Raw genomic sequence first — 21,631 nt, 5'->3', positions numbered from 1 at the left:
AGAATCCGGCCCGCTGAGGCTGCTGCAAGTAATGGACTGAGCTCTTGAGTGGATCCCTAAGCATTTCGGCGAAGCGCTGATATTCCTGACGCCTTCGGCCAACATTGTTAACAGGAGCCATGTATACTGTGGTGTGCGCCTAACGGCTTCCAGTGAATGGGGTGTCGGGTAGTATCTACAATATTCAAAGGCCTTGGAGACAGTGGATAGGTTCTCTTCTATTCTTCTAGCTAAGTCTGTTGCAGCACGGCGACTCATGGGGGTTTTCCTGAAACTACGGCGAGTGCATGCACGAACACTGAGAACGGGGTTGAATTAACGTTCCTAATTGCCATGCTGATAATCGGAGCACGATTGCACTTCCGCCAGATTAGTACCTGTTAACCTGCCGCACTCCTATCTTGGTAATCAATGACGCCAATAGATCGCCTTGTGGTTTGGCTTGAAGATCTCCTTTCAGAACGGCGGAAGCATTTTAATTTCTGCAAACTTTTTGAACACAGCGTGCATAGATTCGATGGAATCTACATGACCATGCCACCCAAACCTGCGGGCCTTGTTCATACTAGATTTCCTGTTAGCATGGCCCTGCTCGGACGTGGCTTATGGTAGTCTCCAACCTCGTTGACCAAGACCATGTTAGCTCGAGCGCAAATTGTAGGAAAGCAAACGTCCTCTCGGGATTCTGTAAAGGCTCGGTGTTGAGTTCATGTTCTTGTTTCAGCTCAGTCCAGGCTTGTCGAGTTGCTGGGTCCTTTGCCCAATCGATGAAGCTGAAAGTCGATCGGAGCTTGCCTTTTGGGCCATATCTAACATACGAAATCAGCAAGCGAAACCTGACGTAAATCTAAGGGTTCCTCAGCGTTGACATACCCTCTCGGAACATATGGCAGCTCTACCTCATGGTAGCTGCCATCTTGTTGAGGGGGAAGCCACTCCAAACCAAACCACGACGCCAGAATCGGCCATAGTTTGGAAAATGTGAACTCTGATCCGTCGGTGATATTGAAAGATTCGCCTGCGGTGTCGTCGGTCAGTACCATCCATTCGTAAAATGTACCGAGAATGACACCCGTCGATATAGGATGATTGTTGTCCCAAGATGCCAAATCACCGGGGTATTTTAGGGGCTTCTTTAGCTTTCGTTGAATGGAAGCATAAACTGCCAGCGGATAGAAGATTGTCATGTCTGTACCAGCAACAGCAGCCAAAATCCATTGTGGCATAGTAACGTTGTAGCTGACCCCAGGGTGTGTTTGGACATATTTCACCAGCAAATCCTCTTGGGTGTAGTAGAAGTTGGGCTCTAATTCCACTCTGGGAGAACCCTCAGTGAGGGGGACATTCACATGTCCTTGGTGAACGCCGTAGTTCTTGCCCCCAGTCTGGAGCACTATTCTTTTAGGGTGAATATCCGCTCGATCCAAGGCGAGGAGGAAGTTCTCAAAGAGCCGTCCTGTGCGGCACCATTAAAAAAGGGCTTTAACGTTTCCCGTAGATAGCTTCTCACCATTGGTTTCAGCCAAGTCATTTGCATCCCCGAACACCGACGACTTGACATCTTGTCTAGAAATCTGAACATAGCCGAAGTAGAATATATGATCACTTGTCAGATAGAATTGTCAATTTCGTCCCTGGTACGAGAATATGAATGGATTGGGGCCGATTTACGCTTGGACTTTGTGCTTCCGCATCGCACTAGCAATGCGGTCTGGCTCCCAGAGCAAATCCACTGCTATGTGTTCGACGTTCTTCGCCTCTGTCTTAGGCGACCTCCTTGACAGAGCATAGACCTTCTCCCATCGATCTGGACTGGAGCTCAGCACGTCGACCACCGGTTGACCAGACTGACCACTTGCGCCAACAACTATAGCTCGAAGGCTCTTCCGAGCAGCATCAATGACTGGCAGTCCGTGGAAGATGCCCTCTGAGCGCACATGATACGTTTTGCTTGCCACATGAGCCATGATGTTTGCTAAACCTGGAGCAAGAAGTCAACGCGCGATTTTGAAATCCTTGAAGTGGTGCTCTAAGTACAAGAAAAGAAGACGGAAATTTTTCTCTGGAGAATGCTAGCATCGAATTGACATTGGTTCAGAATTCCCGGGTAATACTTTGCTATTTTGTTATTTGGCTGTTCGGCGAATTTGAAAACCTAAACTCCATCATGCTCACGGCCTGATCTCTTGAAGATGATTTGTAATCCGTGCCTTCTTTCGCGAGACGGATCGCCTTTGAGTTGTCCCGTTCCACATCTAAAACTGCGAGGAGTTCATGTGGAAGGGTGATCCAATATCTTTCTACACTTATCACGTACTGCACACAGCCGAAAGACGCTCACCATCGCCTACAAAATAAACATCACTGCGAGAACTGATACTGTGGACTCGCGGAGCAGCTGGCAGGTGCGACGCCTTAGCCGCACGTTATGAAAATCAAATTCGATATGTGTCCAGTTTCTCCATCATAGACATGTTTAAATGCTTTGCAATATTATCTGTCTACTCTATGACGAGTCTCGAGAATTGCTGTTGTCTATGTAAGTTTTCGATCTACTTGCCATGAATGGTCTTGGGGCACCGCCTTCATAGATCATCTCTTGTCCTTTATCCGGGTCTCAAACCATTGCTAGATAGTCCTCCGCATGATATTAGTTATTTCATTATCATCGTGTTTACACACATATTCAGAGCTCCTGATACGGACTGCCTGCGTTTTCTTTCCTGTTTTATCTACCCTCATTCGAGATTGTAATCCTCAGGTGTTGCACGCCCTAACCCAAGCACCGTCCACCGGCATTTCAATACCGCTCACGTAACTTGCTCGCTCACTTGCTAACCACACGGCTGCTTCTGCCAACTCTTCGGCAGTGCCCATCCGTCTAAACGGGATCAAGCTGATGAGTTTGTTATAGTCTGCGCCTGCGGCTTTGGCCTTTTCCACCAAGGGGGTGTTGATAAAACCAGGGCAAATCGCGTTGACTCTGATCCCGTCTGTCGCGTACGCCACTGCGTCCGTCCGTGTCAGTCCCAATACTCCAGCTTTCGAGGCCGGGTACGCCCCAGCCGTTGCGTGTGCTGTTAGACCGAATATACTACTGATGTTTACGATGGCTCCTCGCTGGGCCGCTATCCCTTGCGCATGATTGCGAGTTTTGATTGTTGGCTCTTGCTTCAGGAGCTGGCGGATCTGTGCCCTTTCGCAAAGCCATAGGCCTCGAAGATTGATGTTGATAACCCGATCAAACGCCTCCACCTCCAGTTCATGCGTCCGCAGTCGAGGTTTACTTGTCACGCCAGCACTATTGATGCAATAGTGGATTGCTCCAAATCTAGCCACGCCGAGCTCGATCATCTGGTCGACGTCGACCTCTTTGCTCATATCTCCTATGAAAAGAACAGTTTCCACTGAAAGATCGATGTCCTTGAGCTCATCTGAGACCTCCTTCAGGCTCGCTTCAGCCAAATCCGAGAGCACGAGCCTCGTACATCCTTCCTCGACCAGGATCTTGGCACATGCTCGTCCAATTCCGGAGGCAGCTCCAGTGACGAGGCCGACTCTGTTAGCATGGTCAGTATAAGACTCACTGCCCCGTAGGAAAGGGTTTGTACCCGTTCATCAATAGGGGTGCCATTACTGGAACATGTATGTGGTGTAAGTAGTGGTTGGTATTTAGCTCTTCCTTGTCGTAACGATGTGCCTTGGCTGTGACTAGATACACATTTATTTGCTCCTACATGCAGCTTCGCGAAGGCTCTTGAAGCATAAATGTCCATAGCTCCTTGTTAGAGGTGGAGGTATGGTTGGAGGTGGGATTTTTGGCTTTTCGTCCAGCCTTCGTCTAAAAACATTCTTTCGGCGAAATTTGAGCCAGGCGCCAAACAAAATTTGCTCAGGCAACGATTTCGAAATTGCGTTTGGGGTTTGCGGAAAGAAGTATGCCGGCCGGGTGTCTAACCGCCACTGAAAAATATGGTGGGCTAGGGGCCCAGTGTGCCGTAACTAGTTGACCTCGACTGACTGGTAGATCAAGAGAAAACAGACGTGTTGTTCGCCGAAGCTACTAAATCATTTGTGAGCCTACACCGAGCCTCACCATCAGAGCAACTGATTAAAAGCACACATATTCTCTTCGTCATTACAGCTACAACTCCCTGGACGCCAATTTGTAATTGCAATCGTTCGCTGATCGATCGTCCAATACATTGATGAAAGCATGGCGAGGCGTTTTCAGGATGCCGTGGTCTTCATTACTGGGGCTACCTCTGGACTGGGAGCACAGGTCTGCGAGCGATTTTTAGGTGAAGGCGCCAGAGTATTTGTTACGGATCTGGAGGAGCGAAATGCATTGCAGCGATTTGGTCCGAACGCTCACTTCCACCAGTGTGATGTCTCAGGTAAAACATTTTTGTCTCGATAGTCCTTGGACTCGTTCACATCTGTGATACTCGCTGCTGTGCCCTTCCACACCTCTGCTGCTACACGGATCGGTACGATAATTTGGCTTTCTAGCAAACCGCAACACAGCTGACACTGAGACACCACACCTATCCAGATCCAAAATCCTGCTTCGCTGCTATCGATGCTTGCATCGACAAGTTTAAAAGAATCGACGTCCTGTTCCACAATGCAGCAATGCTGAGTCCGATTGTCCCGGTGGCTCAGCACGACGTCGATATTTTCAATAAGGTCATCATGACCAATCTCTGCGGCGCCTTCTATCTCGCCAAAGCTGTCATTCCCCACATGAAGACGACAGGAAAGGGAGTCATCGTGAACACTGCCAGTATTTCCGGCATTGGTGGAGACTATGGTCTCTCTTCCTACAATGCTGCGAAGGCTGGCTTGATCAATCTCACGCGCACCATCGCCCTGGACCATGCACGGGACGGAATTCGCGCATTGACAGTGTGTCCCGGGTTCATGGATACTCCAATGTCGGAAGGGACGTTAAAGAATGAAAAATTGAGGGAAGAACTGTTCGAGAGCATCCCCATGAATCGTGGAGGGCACCCGAACGAGGTAGCCCAACTGGTCCTTTTCTTGGCTTCAGACGAAGCATCTTACATTACTGGACATCGTGAGTGTTTCCTCACTGCTGAAAACAAAGAGAAAGTCTCGTCGTCTGTGGACCACACTGACTGATCACAATCACAGCTTTTATCGTCGACGGTGGATGGATCGCCCGTAACCCAAGCCCAAATTGGTGCAAGTACATTGGTGTAGCCTAGTGGAATGGTACTGAATACCAACGGTTGACCAAGGTGACATCAGGATATCGAACCATGCGGGTTGGGCATGATGGAATGGGTTAGGTCGAAGGCACTATATACAGGGATGCTAGAACTTAGCAAGAGTAATGGTGGCAAATCCATCGTTGCTGAAGAGGTTGCGAAGTATCAATGAGGAAAGGACGAAAGGGCTTCCTCAGGACAGGGACCCTTTGTCCACCATAGGCAACGGTGTAGAAGTCCAAAGCATGGAATTTCCCGGCAGATTGGCCAAGTTGGTAATGCTTGGATCGTCCCACTCGAGACTGTCCAAAGGCATAAATGGGTCGAGAAAGTTTTCTGACGTTAGCATACCGGACATGAATTGCTGGAGCATGCCATATTCCGGCTGGACGTCAGCCATGGAGCTTGCATCTTGCTCGTAGAGAGGCATAGACGTGGCCGCATTGTCATCGTGAGCGACCTCGACGGCGCTGTCCGTCAAATCAGGTGGTTGCTGCTGCTGCTGTGATGGTAGTTGAATGTGGTTCGGACGAAGCTGGGTGGTCCACAGCGTCTGGTTGTTCCCTTCGCTCGAGGAGGAAGCAGAGGGGTGGTCTCCAACCTCCAGCCAATGCAAAAGGTTACTGAACATTCGGTACATCCAGTCCACAAATGGCCAGTAATCACGAAACTCTGCAAGAGCCAGAAGGCACAGCTTGGATTTGTGTTGCAGGACTCGCCTGCGTGCTCCCTGGCCTTGCTCCATGGAAACAACAAGTATTGTGAAGGAGGCAAAAATGACCGCGATTCTATCCGCTCAAAGCCATATTGTTAGCCGCGCTGTGCGCTGTGGTCAAGTTGAACAGATCAAAACAACAGTATGAAAGCCTTACAAATGTACTTGTGCCCTCGGCAGGAGACCTTCACTGAGTAACTCCTCGACGAGACGGGTTACGACGTTAGCCGACGCCAAGGCCGTTGAGAGGGATTCGTTCTTGGTATTTGCATCTAGGAAGCCTTTTCGATGTAGGACAATGCGGCAAAAGCTGGCCGTGTTCGTCAGCCACACTCCAAGTTTTACAGGGTAGAAAACAAGCAAAATCCATTTGCACCGTGAACACATACTGAAGGCCGAACGATAGCATTGCTGCAAATAGCATGGCCTGAGGGTCGAGTGCCCCTTCGTGGTAGCGTAGGGGCGCTGGAAGCTGCTTTTCCCAAGCCGAAAGATCATCGTCGATCGCTCTCTTTGGATCTGTTGACTCAGAGTGACTTTGGGCGGACCGGACGGCTCGAACTGCTCGGCCAACTACCCGAAATCCTTCTCATTAGCTTCGTTGTCTTTGCTTTAGCGGCCAGAGATGCAGTTTTGGAGAGCGCATACTTAACGTCGCTAATTTCGTCATCTCAACACAGTGTCCGGCTCCTTGAGGCGGCGTTCCGTTCTCGTCACATTCAAAATCGACCAGGCACAACGGTTCAATATCGCAGTCGTCGTCGTTGATGATCATGGGCCGGCCCACTGATGCGGCGTCGAAACGATCACGTACCTGGACCACTCATTTAGTGAATCAGAGATTGTGTGGGCAGTTTCGCGGTATTGGTGTGTGGTCTCACATATAAAGTCCACCAAATGCGTTTCCAGAGTTTTCTGTCCTTGAGCGACAGATGGGAGTCTTTGGTCCTATTATGCATTTAGTCAATAATTCCGCCTCTCACGTGGTAGAGACCGTGGGACTTGACCATACGACCGATGCATGCCCGTCACCTGTGCCAGATGGATAGATGCTGCCAGCCAGTGGCTGAAGTCTTTTTTGTCCATGGGGCTCCCCCACCAGAAACACATGAGGTAGAGAACTTGGATGACTGTGACGTGATTCTGTTCGTGATCCGCATCGTACAGCGCCCTGACCCGCTTGTACAGGGTAGATTGAGCTGTTCGGCGACTTGGCCAAAGTGGGATGATGATGCTTTCATCACAACAGGTAGTGGCAGCAAACAACAATGCTTGGAGAAGAATGATGGGCGCCTGGCCCCTCTCAAATTCCTCGAGAAACTGCTCCTTGTCGAGGATCGGCTGTAAAGGATATATCCACATGAAGTAGGTGTCGAGGAGCTTTCTCTGGACATCAGAAGGGGGTAGGGAAAAGGCACCTTTCCTCTGGAGCAATTTCATTTCCTCCTGCTGTATATCGAGATCATCCTGTGCCGTGTTCTGAGGTTGATCTCTCACTGTTGGCGGCACTGCATAATGAATGTTGCGATCGACTGCTCTAGTGCTTAAAGACTGTGGGCTTGCAGCATACCTGAATTTGCTGCTTCGAGCTCTCCGTAGGCTGTCGGACCAAATCGACTCGTCTCCAAAGTACAAGACTCTGTCAGTCATCTCAACAGGGTGGCGAGTTCCGTTCTCGCCTTGCGGCGTCTCCGTTAATCGTACAAGGAGCATCTCTGAGCCTTCCTGGGGGCTGGTACTCTTGGACTGAGGCGAGAATGGGACCTGTCCGCCCGCTGAAGGAAGACTCGAAGCGCCATTCTGTGTGCTGTGGTCGTGATGTTCTGAAAGGTGTGCGGGTGACATTTCTGAAAGTATGGGATAAGTTTGCTGGTCAGGGTTGCCTGTGTCCGGCCGACGTGCTTTGCCCTTTGCACGCTGTGGTGGTTGAGTCTGAGACTGGAAGTCTTCATCCACGGTGATGGGGAATGTGCCAAGGTCGCACTCTCTGTTGGCATCCAAACAGGCTTGACATTGATATGAACCGAAATTTCCAGCTCCTCTGATGCTGCTGTTGGACCGCTCTGGCATCTTGCATCGTATATGGCGAGAATTGCAGTATTTGCACGCCAACTTACGCTTTCGCCGGCGGTATGTACGACTCGAGGTTTGCTCCATTGTTGGAAAGCGGGGTTTTTACGCCAGCAAGAATTCATTCAGCGTGGAGGATGATGTTTCGGACAGTGTATCTTAAATCAACGACAGTATGTGAGATCAAAAGAATGAATGGTTCTAAGAGCTGGTGGGTTAGCCACTGCTCTTACTCATGTCCCCCACGCCCCACAACCTGACTCCCCGCACTCGCAAAGTGATCGTATGCAGTGGGACGTACACTGACGAGCCTTGAGTTGCCAGGCAGTGTATACTTACATGTAAGACGAAGTTATTTGAGGGTCGACACTCATGTCTTCTGGGGCGGAGATTCTGGGACCAGCTCTTCGATGTGGCAGTGGCGAAAGCATGAAGATGCTCAATTTTTACTCCAAATACGTGAAAGAGACACTAGTCGTAGCAATAGTTAGACGGGGATGGAGGCTAAGGTCGATGGATTGAACAATTGCGTAAGATGTGTATGAATGTAAAGTGGGACGCTGTTGGTGGCGATGTGATCTGATTGATTGGGTGGAATCCTCTATCCTCAATGGTCTCATCGTTTTGTAAGGGGTCTCTGCAGGATCTCGTATGAGTGTAATCACTCGGCTTAGCAACTCTGGAATATGCCAACAATGGCGTGCTCTAACTAAACATGAGAATACCTAGAGTCACTTACTTTGATGAGCTAGGTGACTTGTGGTGACGCCCACAATGTCCATGGACAAAATCAAGAACAAGATGGGCCATGGGATTCTCACTGGTCCAGCATTAGCATCGCCGAATTCTGGTGTAGCTATTTCGCCGAAATGTACTGCGGTGACGTGTCACGTGACTCACACTGTAGAGATGTTGAAGGCTTGGCAGTAGGAAATGCACTTCAGGATTGTCGAATTTTCTCTGTTTTCTCTACTTATGTATAGCCTGACGAGGCCTCCTAGCTCGTCTGGAGGACCTCAACGTCCTCCAAAAACCCTTTCAATCACAATTCCAATAATCTTGTCTCGCGGATTAACCAGATTGGGCGTCTGAAAATAACAATATCAGTAGAAACAGATGTTTGCGTCGCATTCACGTCACCTTTCGTGAGAACAGCTGTCACTAGACGCGTAGTGCCAACGAGCGCATTTTGGGACCGGTTTTTGAATCTCCAGGTGCTCGTCTCCTTGATCTCTTTGGGAGCAACAGCGGCGGACTTGTCGAGGTCATGACGAGGTCACGGATAGCACACATCATGCCCCCACGACTTACAGGATGTAATGGCATGGTGATCTTCTACAGGCCAATGAACCAGGACGGAGCTATTACAGGTTCAATCCATTGATTCCTCAACTACTGCCACTCTGTTGGCAATCAGCTCCTTTTCTGCTTCGAGCCATGTAACGAGGCCTTGAAGTCACATCCATACCCAGAACTTCCAGCCTCGAAGATTTAACATTTAAATGTTGTCAGGCTGTCCGGCAGGCTCTAGAGAACGGAAGCCGAAGCGGGTGAAGCTGAATCGTCGTTGTTCACAGTCTTGGAGCTTGCAGGAGCCGGCACAGATCCCTTCTCTGGGTAGGTCGATTTTCCAATTCTACAATCACTTTGCTTACGGTAGACGGTCTAGTCAGAACCGATCTTTGCGTAGATGTTATTCGAGTTGATGGGCTAATCGAAGTCAAGAGGCCCTAAGGTACCCTCTATCCCGCAAAACGATTTATTACAGTCGACCTTAAGGAAGAAGTGTACCGCGAAGTATTCATTGGTTGCTTCGCCAGACTTCTAGAATCCTCGAATTAAGGTTCATCAACCATTTTTTCTGCTGAAGACAGGCGGGCGGCACAGAAGAAGTCCTCTTTAGCTGGCTGAGAGATTGTGGAAACAGGCATCTCAGTGTTGATGCTAGGTTGGGGACTCTTCGTCATGTTCGGCGACCGTCTAATGCCGAGAAATACCCAACTGATTGTGTCTAAAATCATACACCGGTGCTGATACTCAATTGCACTTGGGAGGGTCAGCAGACCGACTACTGCGGTTACTTCGAAGACCACAATGCATGGTCATAAAGTAGCATAGGTAGTGATGAGGTACGCGACCAAATAAAGGACAACAGGATAAGTAAGGTGTAGTCTTGTCCTAAACCTCGAGACGGCTGTGTACAAGGATTTTGGCGTTTTGATCATATACGCATTGTTCACTGATGTTCGCTTCCTCTATCTAGATGCAGGATCGGGTTCAAGGCACCAAGGCGCTACGACCCGCGTTCTACACACTCGACCACGGTCACCGCAAATCTTTGAAAATGAGATGTGCAGCGGAAGTCCCATGAGAAGCCAGAGGGTGATTTGGGATCAGATAGAATTTAGTGCTGACGATAAGGTTGAAGCCGCTTAAGCGAGGCGCTGTGGATTTGGCGGAGACAAACGGTAAAGAAAGAAGACCAAGATATCCTGACTTCAGCTGGGCCTTGGCACGAGGTTTCTGGTTCGCACGAGGTCACTGATGCTTCGGGTCTTCCAATGAGAGATCGATGTCCCCAGAGCCGAGTCCTCCTTAGTGCGGGACTAGCTATACTCTGCATAGCCCTTCACATCCAGTTGACCAGCAGTGACAGCTCCAGGACTTTTGTGGCGGTTGAGGTTGAGCTGTACTGATTCGCTTAGAATGGACCTACCCAAAACGTAGAGCTATGTGCCGTGTGAGAGCCGTCACTGTCTGGGGTAAGTTACTCAGCCCTGACTTAGCACTGCTACACCTCGACTCTAGACGTAATAGTATACGCTTAGACTAGCCAAGACGGACCATTGAGGAAGATAAGACCAGAACTACTGCATTGTATCGGACTCTCCGCGTCGAAGGCCAAGAGATTCTTCTAGAAGGACAGCAGGGACGGCAAATTTTGGGTTTGAGTCTTTCGCTACGTTCTATACCGTTGCACCATCTATAGCACGAAATGCAGAAGCCCTGCCGATAGAGCTTGACAGGCGGTCTATGAGCCCAGACAGGCTTAGGACTGGGCGAAGCGGTTTGGAACTTCAGAATAGATTCCAAACCGCTTCGCCCTGTCCTAAGTCTTGGTTCTAGCAGACTCGTCTCAGAGAATAAGCATAGAAGAATGTCTATAAAGATCCTGCGTCGTCTCGGGTTGAGATTTGGACTTCTATCATCAACAAACACCATCACTATCAATTTCACTTTCACTTTCCATTTCTATTTCCTACCGGCAAATTTTTGAAACCAATCACTCATTCACTTGGTCACTCACCGACTCACTCACTCACTCACACTCACTCAATCAATCACAAAATCAAACCACACAGTCGTTCGATAAATTGATCCAAAAACCCAACAGACAGTCATTTAACAACCAAACACTCAAAATGCATTTCGCTCAGATCTTTGCCGCCACACTCGCTCTCCCAGCCATGTCTCTGGCTGCAGCACTCCCTTATAGCGAAGCCCCTGCCAACGAACTCGTTAAGCGGGTTGGTGAGAGTTGTCAAACCTACTCTTTCCTTGCTGCCGGCAGTTTCGAGGTAACAAACACCTTGGCTACCGATGTCGTCCTTCAACGACAGCTCGATTCGGATGCCACGCGTGCTTGGACTACAATCACTACAAAGAGTGGAGGTTCGACCATCGACAAAATCAAGGGTGGTGAGAAAGTTGTCTTCCAAGTCAACTCTGATGACGGCAAGGGCTTCGTCCGTGTCTGCGACAATGCCACCAAGAAGCAATGCAAGTATCCCAATGGAACAGACAAGAAGTTCGAATTCAGAGCCTCTGGTGAACGATACGCCGCTCAAATCACCGTCGCGCCCAGCAATGCTTGTAAGTATTGACCATGATCAAACTTGATGATTTTATGCAACACCTGCTGACAGTTTTGATAGTATGGGTTGACACTCCCTGTGTTGTTGGTGCTAAAATCTGATTGAGATTCTCTTTCTCAATGGTAATCTAGCGTTTGGCGAGTTCTGAAGTCTGGTATTAGCTTTTCACAAGGGCGTTCATTCTAGGGTGTTGTTTTCTTGCATGCATGGCGATGGTGTAGCTGAGTATTAGATTCTTGTTCACGAATACATAAACTTCTGCTCTTCAAGTTTCAAACTCCACGCACTTCTCTTGAATCCGGGTCGTTGATGGTAAATGCTTGAGGGTAATGGTTCGTTGAACTCCTGGAACGTCTCTAGGTAACCGAACTACTTCTGTGCCAAGACTTGGATTCAGGAAATCTAATTGCCCCGCACCGACGCGACTTCCCCTCTTGCAAGACGCGTTCACGCGTAGTGAAATTTAACTTGGGGGTAAAATATTTCGGTAGGCTAATCAGCAAGTTACCACACTGGTCAAAGCACGATTGCAAAAGAATTTGATACGCGGCGTACGTGACTTCAAACCGTCGCTGCCGGCAAGGTCTTTGGAGATCCAAAGTGATGCCACGCGCCGGCCTAAAACGCAGCAGCAGCAACATCACCGACATTGGATTTACACTCCGACGTGTCTTTGGCAAAGAGAAATTCCGCCCGTTGCAGGAAGACGTCGTTCGGGCCGTTATTGACGACCACGATGTCTTCCTCTGCGCCGCAACCTCTTTTGGAAAATCGATCTGCTACCAACTCCCTGCCGTGTTGTCTCTCGGTGTCACCATCGTCGTCTCGCCACTGTTGGCCTTGATGGAGAACCAGGTCCGTGCTGCAGAAGCACTGGGTATCGCTGTCCAATGCATCAACAGCAAAACCCCATTCAGCGACAAGACAAGAATTGAGACTGATCTTCTCTGTGGCCATCCGGAGACCAAGATGCTGTATGTCACGCCCGAACTATGCGCCACGGATCATTTTCGGAAACTTGCTCTCAAAATCCATCGACAGGGACAACTGGCACGCGTTGCTATCGATGAAGCACACTGTATCAGTGAATGGGGCCATGATTTTCGAAAGTCCTACAAGGAACTCTCGTGGTTCAAGACGACGTTGAATTGTCCCAGTGTCCCAGTTGTAGCGGTGACTGCCACTGCAACAAAGCAAGTCCGTGACGACATTTTCAAGTCCCTGCTCTTGGACCCAGCCAAAACCAGATGCTTTTCTACCTCGACCGCGCGTCCGAACATCCATTACGAAGTCCAGTATTTCTCCGAATCGAGCCCTGTCAACGGCGAGGACGACATGTTCCCATATCTTGTCTCCAGATTGACCTTCATGCATCAAAGACGAGTCACACGGCTCGAATACCTCCGACAGAACCACGCCGACACCACAACCGCCATTCGCCCAATCACAGGCATTATCTACGTACCCAAACGCATCAAAGCCGACAACCTGGCCACAGACCTGACGAAAATCGGCATCCGCGCACAAGCCTACCACGCAGGTCTCGAAGCCAACAAGCGATCAGAAGTGCAGACGAGCTTCCTCCGGCTCGCGACCACGACACCGCCAACTCTTCCCGAAAATGAGTCGACAATCCAATCCTCCTTCAACATCATCTGTGCAACCAACGCATTCGGAATGGGCATCGACGTCTCCAGCACCCGCTTCGTCATCCACTACGGCATGCCGCGGGGCATGGAGCAATTCACGCAGGAGTCCGGGCGTGCCGGTCGCGACGGGAAAGCCGCAATGAGCCTGATCCTGTACACGCGCGAGGAGAAGGACCGATGCGAAGCACTTGTGCGCCTGCAGCCCGGCGGCAAGGAGAAGGACAAGTCCAAGTTCGAGTCGCGCATGAAGTCGCTGCGGAAGATTGAGGAGTTTTGCGAAAATACGGACCTTTGTCGCCATGGGTTGGTCTGTCGCTATTTTGGAGATGAGGGTTCCGGTGGGATGGCGGAGGCCGAGTGTTTCTTCGCGTGTGATGTTTGCAAGGAGGGGAAGGAGGCGTTGAGGAGGAGGAAGGATCGCGGTTTGGCGGACGCGGAGGCTGCCTTCATCTATACCCAGAGAGAGGTTTTCACGGATTATGACTATGATTGATTGCTGATGGAAGGGCATTTTGAGACTATGAGATTATGATGGCACGACTACTACATATGATACCCCGGCAGGTTATGGTTTTTGCTAGTTGCGCAGCTCAATGGGTATGAAGTGGCTGCTGGTTATACAGCTGGACGGTAAAGCAGAGGAACACCACCCCAACTAGCTCTTCATGTTGTAAAAGCCACCGCTGAAATCCACCAGCCACGACTTTTCGACCTTGCTAATATCTTTGATGTACACTTTTTCGCCAGTTTCCAGTAGCTCGTGGAAGATCACGTACTGTGCTTTCCGGTTGAACATGAGGCTCGTTGGATGCGCGTACATAGTAACATCACCCGAGACGGATCGAAAACTCCCATCCGGTTGCATCTTTGCAGCATGGGAGAAGAATCCAGAGGTGAGGCATTGGAGTATGGTGGTGGCTTTGTCTGCTGGTGCAGTGGGTGGTTTGGTTGTCAGGTAAGGTGGATTCGATGAGGACGACGATAATGTCTCATCAACTTTGACTCCAAGTCGCTCGAGATACCGGCGGAGTTGGTTCCGAATACTGACTGCCCGGGAGATTGATTTGAAATTGAGGTGATTTTCGTGACACCATTTTGCCTCTTTCCTCCCTTTCGTGATGAATGATTGATAAACATTCAGGAGCGTGAGATGATCGCCTTCTTCAGCTGCAAATTTTCGACGAGATAGGTCCATGGCTTTCTTCTCGCCACTGTGATGAAACCATATGTTTCCTTGAAGAGATGTCATGGCTGAAATGGTAAGTATTTCACTTTGACAATTAAACTTGGAGTCGGATGAGGCCAAGAGGCATTTGGCCATCATGGGTGGAATGGATAGCTCGGCCATGCGAGTTCCGAGCGGAGAAGTGAGCTTCGCATAATCATCCACAGCTCCTAGGGAGTATAGTAGATCAAAGGCGCGGACCATCAATTGAGCAGGTGGTGGTGAGAGGAAATCGAAACGGACCACATTATCAATACCCAAGGCTTTGAGTTGAAGAGCAATTGGTGCAAGATTTGATCGCTGTATTTCCGGGCTTGTCGTTGACTGTAAAGAATTGTATGCTTGTTGTGTATACATACGAAAGCATTTTCCTGGCTGTGTGCGACCCGCACGACCCGCACGCTGGATTGCTGAGGCTTTTGATGTAGGAAAGGGGGTGAGTGTTTCGATGTTTGTGATTGGATTGAAGGTTCGAAGCTTGACGAATCCGCAGTCAATAACATAGACGACCCCTGATATTGTGACGGACGCCTCTGCAATATTGGTACTCAAGATGATCTTTCGAGTGTTCTCAGCCGCTTCAGCAAAGACATACATTTGTTCATCTGTACTCAATCCTGCATAGAGTGGTAATGGCTGTAATGATGGGGCTTGAGGGTGAAGTGTCGAGGCTAGATCTGATAACCTTTCCATTGCGGTCTCAATCTCTTCTCGACCAGTCAGGAAGATCAAGATATCTCCCGGTGGTTCTTGTTGATGAATCGTGAAAGCTGTTTGAACAGCACGCTCGACATAGTCTTCTGTGGGCTGTTCTAGGAACATGATATCGACTGGATATGTTCGGCCCTCGATACTAACGACTCTGGACTGATCCTCGGAAGAGTCTACACCTCGGAAGAAGTCTGCAAACGTCTCCGCGTCCAGAGTTGCACTGCTCACGATGATCCTCAACTCTGGGCGCCGCTTGATGATTTTCTTGAGGAGCCCCAACAGGATATCAGAGCTCAATGACCTCTCATGGGCTTCATCAACCATGATAACGGAATATCTCGATAGAAGAGGGTCTATCAATGCCTCTCGAAGAATCATTCCATCTGTGAGGAATTTTATCCTGGTCTTTGCAGATGTGACATCCTCAAATCGAATGGAATATCCCACTTCATCACCGAGTTGGCATCTGAGCTCTTCGGCGACTCGAGTAGCCACTGTAGTGACAGCGACTCTTCTTGGCTAGGAAACGGTCAAATAAAAACAAAACCCAATGTCTAGAGTTGACTTACCCACCTGAGTTACAGCAATACATTTCCCTCCGGATGTCCAGCCTGCCTGATGAAGGAATTGAGGAAGCTGAGTGGTCTTCCCACTACCTGTTTGACCTACCAGGATTGTCACCTGATGAGTTTCGATGGTATACAGAAGACTCTTCTTGTGTCTAGCGATGGGTAGTAAGGCTGATGGGGTGTAGAGAGCTGGGATGAAGGACAAATCAAAGTCTGCCATGTTGTCGTACGTGTCAACACCATATTTCGACAGGCGACACTCATAAGGAAGATGTTCATTTGCTCGATTGAGTGGACATATCGAAAGGGACGTGTTGGATTCCACGCGTCCTTTGGATCCAAATTAAAGATTTGGTAGCAAGAAAAGGTGACGGGCTGGTGAAGCACGTGGTTTTGGACCCTTGCACAGCCACCGTAAGAGGCTTGGGAAGGTGCGATGGCGACGTGACGCCACAGTCTACGAGTGCGGTGGCTCCTTCCTCGTCAGCCAAGGCGGGGCTCTCAACAGCCTGAACCTGGAACAGGATTGGGGAATGGCCCTCATCTCAAACAATTCATCTGCCTGCAATTAAATCTTTCCAATATACGGATACCACTATCCAACTTGTGTCCTCTCCTCAATCGTCACCTTCCCTTCTCTAATCATGGCGGAACCCCGTGCTCGAACTGTAAATAACACCTCACCTTTCCCTTCTCCATATCATCACTAACACCTCGTCAAACTTAGCCCTCACCAGTCTCACCACTCAAGGCCTCCGACGCACCTCCCGAGTCCCCTACCACAGCTCGAGAACTAGACTTTGATAGTGATCAAGAGACTGGTACTACATCTCAACCATCAAGTGCAAGGATGGACACCATTCCTCGGCCCCCACCCAAAGACGAAACTCCTCCGACGAAGCCTCCAAGACCAACAAATACCCGCGAGCAAGCTGAGATTACACTAAGGGAAGCTTTCCCTTCCATCGACGCCAGCGTCGTCAAGGCCGTCCTAACCGCCAGCGGTGGCAATGTGGAACCGGCTTTCAACGCTCTACTGGGCATGAGTGACCCAGATTCACAAAGAGAACCCGAACCTCCAGCCAAGCCTCCTCGACCAAGTCAGCAACAAGGCCAGACATCTACAAAGTTGAGTCAGATGGAAGCCGACGAGCTATATGCAAGACAACTAGCCGAACATTATGATGGGTCGAGAACAGGTCAACGTAGGGGTTCTGGAGGGAGATTCAATGAACATCTTCAAGGTTCAAGAGCTGGTCGCCCAGGAGCAAACCCCAATCCGGATGATGTCCCTTGGCGGAGTTTTGTAGATGGTAAGTTTTGGAAATCTAGTCAATCACTTCATAGTGATTTCCACTAATCTCAATGACAGATGATCTTCCGGAAATTCGAGACAACATTCGGAAAGGCTTTCAGGAGACACAAAAGACTGTAAACAGTTGGATCAGTGCTTTCAAGAAGAATTTCGATGGAGAAGATGAAGATGATCCACAGTATCGTCCAGCGCAACCTCCTCGTCCAGGTCAACAACAAGGAGCAGGTAATTATCCTGCCTCAGGAGGATACCCGAATCGCCGCAGTGGTGATATGCGACGATCCGCAGACATGCAACGATATGATGCAGATCCTCAGCTTATTGGTGACGATTTTTCGCGACTCGAATTACGAGATGGAGAAGCACCACCACGGACCTCCAGCCGCCCACTAGCGAATCCAAATCTGTTCCGCTCAGGTGCTAATGACCCCGAGCGTCGTCCGTCCCCAGGAGGCAACCGCAAGGTCTCATTCCAAGATGGACCACCAGAAGAGATCCAGGACATGTACTCATCATCCAATACGAAACCATCGGCCATTACAACAGCGTCAGTACCATCGTCTGGTGGGAAAGCGAGTAAATGGCAGCCTCTTTCTACAGTGGACCCGAGTCCTGTTGCGGATAATGATCCATTTAGCCTGGGCGATAGTGACGAGGAAAAAGATGCTAAGCCGATCTCACTCAAGGATGACGAGGTCGTGGCTTCTACCGGTACAAGTACCACTGAAGAGGCTGGTAAGAAGGCCACGACGGAGGAAGATGAGAGAGTTAAGAAAGCCACAGATGAGGCGATTAAGGAGAGTATAGCTAGTGAGACGAAGTAGATTGAGTCAATATGCCTAGCGAGCATGTGCGTATTGAGACAGGAACTTCGTGCGATGTCCTCTACACCAGGAGAACACCTGCCAGGTCAATTCTGCGTATGGATGGGATTGACTACATATCACGGCCAAAGGCGCAAGCATCTTGAGTATTGGACAGGAAAGTCTGGCACCTGCAATTGAACGACATGGTGAAGAAATGGAGGCAAACCATATTTACTTTCCCATGAATGATATCCCATTCAATGTTTATACCCGGCACTTTCTCGCTATATCTTAACATCACCGGCACGTCCTGAACTCCCAATGGCGTCCATCATCCACTCAATGCGTTCCTGGATCAAGGCAGTGCCCGTCTCCATGAACTCGGTCAAGGGCGTCCTTCCAGCCTTCTCCTTGGCATAGTCCTCGTACTTCCACAGCACAATCTGATTAACATTCAACCTCGTCATGCCGGCCTCAACACACTGCTTGAAGATATCGGCCGTGAACTCGTTCGTCCCGTGCATGACCAGGGTGACCTTGCCTAGACTCGCTTCCCGGATGCCCTTCAACCTGGGGAAATCCAACTTGATGTTCTCCACGCCGTTATACGGTCCGTGGACATTGCCGATCGCAGGGGCCAGGAAATCAATGCCCGTGGCGATGAACTGCAGGGCCTCCTCGGGCGTGGTCAGGATGCCCTGGAGATCACCCGTGTCCTGCACACCGGCCTCGCCGCCATTGATACGACCGGGCTCCGCCTCCGTCGCAATGCCCAGGTCGTGGCAGAACTTGACGAGCTCGGTTGTCCTCGCGAGATTCTCCTCTTTCTCGTAGTGGCTCATGTCGACCATGATGCTGTCGAATTTTCCGGTGAGCGCGGCCTTCTTGATCCCCGCCTCGCTCTGCGCGTGGTCCAGGTGCAGCGACATGGGCACCGACGCGCTGCGGCACACGTCGGCCGCCAGGTTGACCAGGTTGTCGTATGCGTATTCCTGCGCCCACGGGAACAGCAGGATCTGGCAGGGTGAGTTCTTGGCCTCCGCGGCTTTTCGGCATGCGATGATCGCTTCGAGGTTGTAGCACACCACGCCGGGGACGCCGTAGTGCCCTTCTTCGGCGGCTTTGAGGATCCGCACCGAGATGTTGTCGCTGAGGGATGGCATTTTGGAGGTTTGGGGTTGGATGGGTAGGGATTTGATGTGATGTGATGGGGACGGATGGGGTTTGGGTAGGTATATGATTGTGAGTGCTGTTTGTTGCAACGAGGTAGGTGTATAGTATTGAAATCAACAGGAATGAATATACAACAAGGTTGGATAGAGAGGGATAAAGAATGCAACTAAACTTCACCTACATACCCAGACAGAAACTGACAACCTAGAGGGGTTTAATCAAGAACGGGCCCAGGATAAAATAAAATAAAACCAAAAACCCGGAATCCCCAATTCGATCAACCCAAAGACCGGTCGGTCATGCACGGCACCTGGTTCCAGGGTTCGAATCGATTTGTTTACAACATGCCACCCGTTCCAAGACCCGTCGCTGGTGGTGGTGGTCACGATGATGTCGTTAGTCGGAGAAGCCACCGAAAACCTCATTCTTGTGTTTGGTGAGGGGTATCCAACGTGCAGCATGGTGAGTGTGGGATGTGTTGGTGGCAACTCTGAAGTGGCGGGGTCTCCCCGATGGGAATTTACCCGGTCCGGCTCTTTTAATGGTCAGGAAATATGTTTTTTTGGTGATGGCGATTGGGATGCTGGTGGTCGGTCATGTCGGAGTGATGCCGATGGATTTGAGACCGGGGATTGCCAACAAAGAGTGAAACCAATCCTCGGCGGTCCATATCATTTCGGAATGAGCCGAGTTGGCAGGATTTGGTGGTTAGGTTACCGACTTGCCTGAGGACAGGGGACTCGGTGCATCACCGAACCTAGAGTCTACGCGATACGCAAAGCCGTGGCTCGAAGTGGAAATATGTTTGGTGCATTTTCCCCCATAGACGGGTTGGTAGCACAATGAGAGAATGATAGCACGTTTCAGGAACATGAGTTACTCTTACTTCCAAGACTTCTCCTCCTCCAAAAACTCCACATACTCCCTAACAGCAGCCTCGAAGCTCTCCGGGGCCTTGAAGCCCAAACTCAGGCCCAAAGAATTGTCAAAATTGTAAGCCCAAGACTTGAGAATCCGGACTAACGCCTCATCATGCTCCTCCTTGACATACTGTAACTTATCCTCACCGCCGACCTTGACGAGCGCATCGAGCATCTCCTGGATCGTGACCGTCAGCCCTGGCGCGTTGACCACGCGTTTATGCTTGGGCAGTGCATCCGACGGCAGGGTCAGTGCGTGGATGAGATTCGCGATCAGGACTTTCGGCGAGCAGACGTTGGACGGGAAGCTGCGGTCCTTGATGGGCACTTTGGCCTCGATGCCGGCAAGCGGTTCGCGGATGATGCCCGAGATGAATGCGCTGGCCGCCGGTGCTGGGGCTCCCGGTCGCACCGAGATGGTTGGGAAGCGCAGCACAATCCCGTCGATCAGTCCGCGGCGCGTCATGTCGTTGACGAGGATCTCGATCATCAGTTTCGCGGACCCGTACGATCCCTCCGGCGTCGGTAAGGTGGATTCGTTGACGATCTTGGGCAGAGGCTGGCCGTAGACGGCCTGGCTGGACGAGTAGATGACGCGGACGCCGGGTTTGGTGTGTCGTAGTTTGTCGAGGATGATTCGTGTGCTTTCGAGGTTGACGCTGATGCCCAGGTCGTAGTTGGCTTCAGAGCCCGCCGACATGATGCCGTGGAAGAGATACACGGCGTCGAGGTCCGATGTGATGACGCTTTGGTCTTTCAGGAGGTCTGCCTTGACCGTGGTGGCATTGTGTGGGTTCTTTGATCCCTTCGGCACCGGTACGTCGACGATGTCTGTCAGGATTACCTGGTGCTCGGGATTTGAGAGCAGCTCTCTTGCCAAATGTTGGCCGAGGAAACCTCCAGCTCCTGTAATGAGAATCTTCATGCTGGAAAATCTTTGGAAGTTGGGTACAATATGTGCTTGTGTTTTGATGCCAAAATATCCTATATCAGGGACAACAAAGCCGTCTGTGATGTTTAGATTAGTCTTCCACTCACAACGATCTTCGATCAACCAAGAAGGTATATTATGTTGAAAAGAACGTGAAACAACAAAAAGCGAGTTTGTGAGAGATCAGATCATCCAAGGTCAAAGGGCTCCCCCGGATTTCCTACCGTGTAAGAATCGTCGAATGATGGCATTCACCAACCTTGAAAAAGAACCAGAGGTCACGCCTCATCATTTCGTCGGCTTGCTCCTCATTCCTTGGAGAAACAGACACAATTACATCTGGGGTCGATCGGCCCTCAAGCCGTGCGTGGTCATGGTGCATGGGGGTTGAGAGAAAGATCCCGTTTAGAGGAGTGGGGGGATATTTTTAAGGGTTGT

The 21,631-nt window shown here is 50.2% G+C and overlaps 9 protein-coding genes across 9 annotated transcripts; 3 read left to right on the top strand and 6 right to left on the bottom strand.

Moving 5' to 3' along the window:
- Positions 1 to 456: 456 nt before the first annotated feature.
- Positions 457 to 1,967, bottom strand: LTR84_001154 (uncharacterized protein; the record flags this gene model as incomplete). The annotated part of the gene is made up of 5 exons (XM_064844780.1): positions 457 to 565; positions 621 to 809; positions 874 to 1,456; positions 1,511 to 1,566; positions 1,672 to 1,967. The coding sequence occupies 5 exons, from the start codon at positions 1,965 to 1,967 to the stop codon at positions 457 to 459; spliced, it is 1,233 nt and encodes a 410-aa protein (XP_064712640.1).
- Positions 1,968 to 2,757: 790 nt separating this feature from the next.
- LTR84_001153 (uncharacterized protein) lies at positions 2,758 to 3,634 on the bottom strand (the record flags this gene model as incomplete). Its single annotated transcript, XM_064844779.1, has 2 exons — positions 2,758 to 3,559; positions 3,612 to 3,634. The coding sequence occupies 2 exons, from the start codon at positions 3,632 to 3,634 to the stop codon at positions 2,758 to 2,760; spliced, it is 825 nt and encodes a 274-aa protein (XP_064712639.1).
- Positions 3,635 to 4,216: 582 nt separating this feature from the next.
- LTR84_001152 (uncharacterized protein) lies at positions 4,217 to 5,231 on the top strand (the record flags this gene model as incomplete). Its single annotated transcript, XM_064844778.1, has 3 exons — positions 4,217 to 4,397; positions 4,556 to 5,080; positions 5,158 to 5,231. The coding sequence occupies 3 exons, from the start codon at positions 4,217 to 4,219 to the stop codon at positions 5,229 to 5,231; spliced, it is 780 nt and encodes a 259-aa protein (XP_064712638.1).
- A 196-nt stretch (positions 5,232 to 5,427) lies between these two features.
- On the bottom strand, positions 5,428 to 8,019 carry LTR84_001151 (uncharacterized protein; the record flags this gene model as incomplete). Its single annotated transcript, XM_064844777.1, has 6 exons — positions 5,428 to 6,022; positions 6,107 to 6,259; positions 6,339 to 6,468; positions 6,598 to 6,763; positions 6,844 to 6,897; positions 6,952 to 8,019. The coding sequence occupies 6 exons, from the start codon at positions 8,017 to 8,019 to the stop codon at positions 5,428 to 5,430; spliced, it is 2,166 nt and encodes a 721-aa protein (XP_064712637.1).
- A 3,422-nt stretch (positions 8,020 to 11,441) lies between these two features.
- On the top strand, positions 11,442 to 11,995 carry LTR84_001150 (uncharacterized protein; the record flags this gene model as incomplete). Its single annotated transcript, XM_064844776.1, has 2 exons — positions 11,442 to 11,892; positions 11,955 to 11,995. The coding sequence occupies 2 exons, from the start codon at positions 11,442 to 11,444 to the stop codon at positions 11,993 to 11,995; spliced, it is 492 nt and encodes a 163-aa protein (XP_064712636.1).
- Positions 11,996 to 14,198: 2,203 nt separating this feature from the next.
- On the bottom strand, positions 14,199 to 16,268 carry LTR84_001149 (uncharacterized protein; the record flags this gene model as incomplete). The annotated part of the gene is made up of 2 exons (XM_064844775.1): positions 14,199 to 15,998; positions 16,053 to 16,268. The coding sequence occupies 2 exons, from the start codon at positions 16,266 to 16,268 to the stop codon at positions 14,199 to 14,201; spliced, it is 2,016 nt and encodes a 671-aa protein (XP_064712635.1).
- Positions 16,269 to 16,692: 424 nt separating this feature from the next.
- LTR84_001148 (uncharacterized protein) lies at positions 16,693 to 18,187 on the top strand (the record flags this gene model as incomplete). Its single annotated transcript, XM_064844774.1, has 3 exons — positions 16,693 to 16,716; positions 16,776 to 17,361; positions 17,421 to 18,187. 3 exons carry the CDS (start codon positions 16,693 to 16,695, stop codon positions 18,185 to 18,187), a joined length of 1,377 nt encoding a protein of 458 aa, XP_064712634.1.
- A 266-nt stretch (positions 18,188 to 18,453) lies between these two features.
- On the bottom strand, positions 18,454 to 19,332 carry LTR84_001147 (uncharacterized protein; the record flags this gene model as incomplete). The annotated part of the gene is made up of 1 exon (XM_064844773.1): positions 18,454 to 19,332. One exon carries the CDS (start codon positions 19,330 to 19,332, stop codon positions 18,454 to 18,456), a length of 879 nt encoding a protein of 292 aa, XP_064712633.1.
- Positions 19,333 to 20,224: 892 nt separating this feature from the next.
- LTR84_001146 (uncharacterized protein) lies at positions 20,225 to 21,187 on the bottom strand (the record flags this gene model as incomplete). Its single annotated transcript, XM_064844772.1, has 1 exon — positions 20,225 to 21,187. The coding sequence occupies one exon, from the start codon at positions 21,185 to 21,187 to the stop codon at positions 20,225 to 20,227; it is 963 nt and encodes a 320-aa protein (XP_064712632.1).
- Positions 21,188 to 21,631: the final 444 nt, after the last annotated feature.

The sequence above is a fragment of the Exophiala bonariae genome (genome assembly GCF_035927105.1).
Source record: "Exophiala bonariae strain CCFEE 5792 chromosome Unknown scaffold_1, whole genome shotgun sequence".
NCBI lineage: Eukaryota > Fungi > Ascomycota > Eurotiomycetes > Chaetothyriales > Herpotrichiellaceae > Exophiala > Exophiala bonariae.
This window is presented reverse-complemented; position numbering and strand designations above follow the sequence as displayed.